This window comes from Lactuca serriola, chromosome 2, assembly GCF_051521515.1.
Source record: "Lactuca serriola cultivar US96UC23 chromosome 2, Lser_US96UC23_V15, whole genome shotgun sequence".
Taxonomy (NCBI): Eukaryota; Viridiplantae; Streptophyta; class Magnoliopsida; order Asterales; family Asteraceae; genus Lactuca; species Lactuca serriola.
In genome coordinates, this window is record NC_136409.1 from 150,473,564 (window position 1) to 150,478,040 (window position 4,477).

Consider the following 4,477-nt stretch of genomic DNA (forward strand, 5'->3'; position numbering starts at 1 on the left):
ACAATCTGCTCCTCTTTTTTAAACTAGCATAATTTCTTCGTTTGAAGTCGGAATGATATATTTTTTTCAACATGTAGTTTAATGTTTGTACTTCATTTTAGACTATAGAAACACATTATTTGGTTATATGTTGATTGAGTTATAGGCCCCATAACATTACACATGTATCAAAGCTTACTAGTCTACCCATATTCTTTAAGGTGTCATAACTCATTCGTTTGAAACTAGAATGACATGATTTTTTTAACATGTAGTATGTTGTTTCTACTTCATTTTTGTCTAACTATTTCCGGTTCGAAACCGGGTCAAGCCAATTCACACTGACTTCTGACACCAATTACAGTTAAGCATCATTGGTTTGGTTAGTCTTTATCTGACCAACTACCTAATACTCGCAGACTCATCAACCAACAAAACCATACCATTTCTAACCGATCCAAGACCAGTTAAGAAAGCATGTCTAGATTAGAGTACTACTATATTAGTATTGACTATTGAGTACCTCTCTATCCAAAAAGTATGCCTCGTTGGACTTAATATGCCTAGATTTGAGTTCATGGCTTTAAACTAATGTTGGGGACTTTGGGCTAATATTTGTACATCACGAGCCAACACTTTTAGCGTGTTTTTTTTTTGCTAAAAGATTATAATACAATGTTGAAGAAAAAAATATGTAAGTTTTTATATTTAATCATGGTCCATGAAGTATATCTAAAAGTACACGTTCCATCCATTTTATCTTGGGTTAATTATTTATAAGGGTAATATAGTTTAGGTTTTGTTCACATTTATTCCCTTCTGTTTATTTATAATAAACTTACAATGTTTTGCAATCATAATATTCATAGCAACTATACAAAACTATTTAAATTATATGGTACATTGTATTAAAAAGATTAAGTAATTAATTATTATAACAAATATAATCAGATCAACCACCCTAATTTAACTTTTATATATAAAATGACACATTATTAATGTCATTGTAGTGAATAAATTGTAAAAACACATTCCACGAATCAACAACAATAACACCCAAATCAAAATCAATGTCATGGTTCCAAGACTCATCATTAACAAATGTGTATTTTTCAATAATAAATCAAGACACAGATAAATCTATATTCAGAAAATATAATTTTATATATCCCAAGTTTATATTATCCCAAATTATCTACTCATAAACACCCATACAACCTTCAAAAAAGCAAAAAAAACAAAACCAAAACCTAACCCCATCATCATCATCATCATCAAAGCATATGATGCAATACATAAACAACATACCTGTATGTAAATGCATCAAAATGAAAGATCTTAATTCTTGATTCTTAATCATCTTTTCACCTTTCTACGAGCTTTCATGACTATTCCTTCAAGAATTCCATCAGTTCCAAAATTCCCAGAAAATTGTTGAGGATCAACTGGACCTGGAAGCTTAAATGAGACTGAAAAGTGACCTGGTGGACAAAGTTTGTGTGTCTGCATTTCAAATATTTGATCAAATCTACACACACTTTTTTCACCAGTTACTGTTACCCCTCTTACCAATACTTTCCCATCATCTTCAACCTCACAACTGAATTCTCCTGCACCATTCAAATATCCATGTTTATGTTTTAGCATCCTACTTTCATTTAAATTTGGAAATGCATTTTCGTTCAAGATTTACAGATTTTGATGAAAAGGTGATACCTTTTTTTAAAAAAAGAAAAAAAAAAGTAACTTACTTTCATCCCTTTTGACCCCAGGAAGAGAGACACGAAAAAGGTAGGAGTCTTCACATTCACCAATGTCAATGCTTCCAATACTTGGCCCAATTTGACCCATTGTAGCACTTCCACTCAAAGCAAATCCACTTTTAGTAAAATTCAAGATTCTATTCCATTCTTCCCTAGTGGGATAAGATGAAAAAAAGATCATCTCTGATCCAAGATCAGCCAAGGAATTTGTTTTCATTCCAGGTGACACGTAATCATCAGAACCAAATATAGATGGTGTTGGTGTTGTGCCATTGTTTGTAGCTACACCATTGAAAGAACCTTTTTGCTTCAGTAGAGGACTTGAAGGAATTGTTTCATCTTCTTGACCACTAGAAGATGATGGTTTCTTTAAGTCTTGATGATATTTGATTTCTTGTACATCTATGTTGTATAAAACTTTCCCATCAACGGTTGTATGACGCCTAGCATCATCTCTATCCAAACAGACATCTTCTAGTCTAGTCAACCTTTTGAACCTTTCAAGATACTCTTGCCCAATGTAAAGGATTTTGGGGTCACTAATGAATACAATGTTGTTAATGGCTTCATACTGACCTTTCATGATTGAATGTGGATGTAATTCGGGAGGAAAAAGATCATCAAACTGTGGGAAAGGTGGACCTGGGGTTCTGGTGGAGGTTGAGAGATGATTCTTCCCATGAAAGAATTCTTGCAGCCATGGTAGTTTTAATGTGACAGATTGATCGGCTTTTCTGAGTATATAGTAGTAGATTCTTTCTACTTCAACTGTTTTCATGCAAGAACCTGCTAGTTTTTGTGGAGGATATGGTGGAAGACCCTCTGCACGTCTTTGGAAAACAGATTTGTGTGATTCTCCCTTGAGATCAGGGCCAAAATAGGTGCCCATGATGAAATATAAGAGGAAGAATTGATCATCTGTTGGTGTTCTTCCGCTTGATTTGTCATCCATGTCTGTTCCCATGTCGATGAGGTATTCTCTAACTGGGAGTGAGCCCTCCATTACTTGAAGAACAACTACAACGACAAAATCACCAGATTGAGATCCCCAAAGTAGTTGCAGCAGATTAAAAACCAAATCCAAAAGATATGGAGCTGTTAATATGTGTTACGGAGGTCAAAGCTGTTAGTTTCTGAATTCAAAATTGGTACAGATTCTGTCCCGAAATTAACATTAAGCTTATTCCACTTGTAGGATATGATATAAAGTTCGATAAATTTTGGAAGAATCCGTATCCAATTTCAATATGGAAATGAATCAACTTGAGCCCAAAACATCTTAACGAATTGAGAGAGGTATTAGTATAATCAAACGTAATTAACATTTTTATTTTGTAAAAAATCATCGACTCACTGCATTAGAATCTCACATGTTCAATCGTAAGGGCATGGAAATTTCCCGAAAACCACAATCTCTCATAAAAAACAAAACGAATAATTAGAAAACAAATGCCTCGGTAATGATTAATTAACATGAATAGAAGAAGAAAAACAAGAATGCATGTCGAGAATGCCAATCAAATTGCACGGAAAACATAGAAGCGTAAGAAATCAAAGTGGAGACGATATTACTAAGAATAGCAAGTGAGGGAAGGGGGAAATCTGACCTTTACGAGATGAAAATCGTGGAACCTCCGACGAAGGAGCAGTTTTCAGGTGAAATTAAGCGTTTTGATTATTGATTTTTGAGGGTTGAAGGCTGAGGGGTTGTGAGCTCCGGTAGTTGAGCACACATGATGCCGCCGGCAGGAGGAAGAAACAGTTCTAAAACGTGGAATGCTTTGGCTTTTACCCATCCTTCCAAATTTATTTGTTTCTTTTTGTAAATTTTTACAACAGAATTTATTATTTCTAAAATAATTATTTATTATCAACATATTTTTTTTTATAAAATAAATTAATGATGATAAATTTAAAAGCTATATGCTATTTTTTTACTATTGTTAAATCAATGTATTTTCAATATTTTTTTTATCAAAGTATTATATTTTGAAAAATTATCAGATTCTGACGTTGTATTTTCTATTTTATTCATATTATGAAATTATGAAATTATATTTTTAAAAATCTAACCTATTACCATTTAAAAAAAATTGTTTTTGGATAACATTGAATAGTTAGATTGATTATTCAATTAATAATCTATTTAAAAAAAATACAATGATTTAGGATGCTATAAGCATTTGAATATGTACTTTACATGACTTTTGACTTGTTCAACCCATTTGAGTTTTTTTTTTTTTATTTTTTTTTTATTTTTTTTTATTTTTATATATATATATATATATATATATATATATTTAGAATTGTTTGATTAATTATCAATAAAATACAAAATATATTCACTTGTTTTAATGTACATGTTGAGATTGCTACCTTTATTAGGGATGTTATAGTTTATTTTAAAAATCAACATTTTTACTACAACATTTTAAGTGTTGCTTATGATTAGTTTGATGCTAAAACATCACAAAATGATAAACTACAATCACTTTTGTTAGTTACCAGAAAATATTTTTACAACACTTCCAAACACTTTGTTAATGGTAGTTAAATTAACTTTTCATATGCCTTCAATGAACTAATTTGTAAGTTTTTGTGAGGCAATTTACTACGTCAAGTGAAGATATCTGTAACGTACCTCAACTTCGAAGCACCAGTGGTTATAATGAACTTGTTTTTAAGCTTCACTAATTGATTGTAAATTCATGAGAAAATTAAACATTACACTGAGG

At 31.5% G+C, this 4,477-nt stretch overlaps 1 protein-coding gene across 2 annotated transcripts; it reads right to left on the bottom strand.

Annotated features, from left to right (window-relative positions):
* Nucleotides 1–1,073: 1,073 nt before the first annotated feature.
* Nucleotides 1,074–3,525, bottom strand: LOC145087000 (increased DNA methylation 2-like). 2 transcript variants are annotated; one of them, XM_079024887.1, is made up of 3 exons: nucleotides 3,350–3,525; nucleotides 1,731–2,759; nucleotides 1,074–1,589 (listed from the first exon to the last, which is right to left on the bottom strand). In XM_079024887.1, the coding sequence occupies exons 2-3, from the start codon at nucleotides 2,743–2,745 to the stop codon at nucleotides 1,336–1,338; spliced, it is 1,269 nt and encodes a 422-aa protein (XP_078881013.1). In that variant the 5' UTR covers nucleotides 2,746–2,759; nucleotides 3,350–3,525; the 3' UTR covers nucleotides 1,074–1,335. The 2 variants fall into 2 exon arrangements, with proteins under 2 accessions (XP_078881013.1, XP_078881014.1); XM_079024888.1 differs by having other exon boundaries at nucleotides 1,731–2,837.
* Between the last annotated feature and the right edge of the window lie 952 nt (nucleotides 3,526–4,477).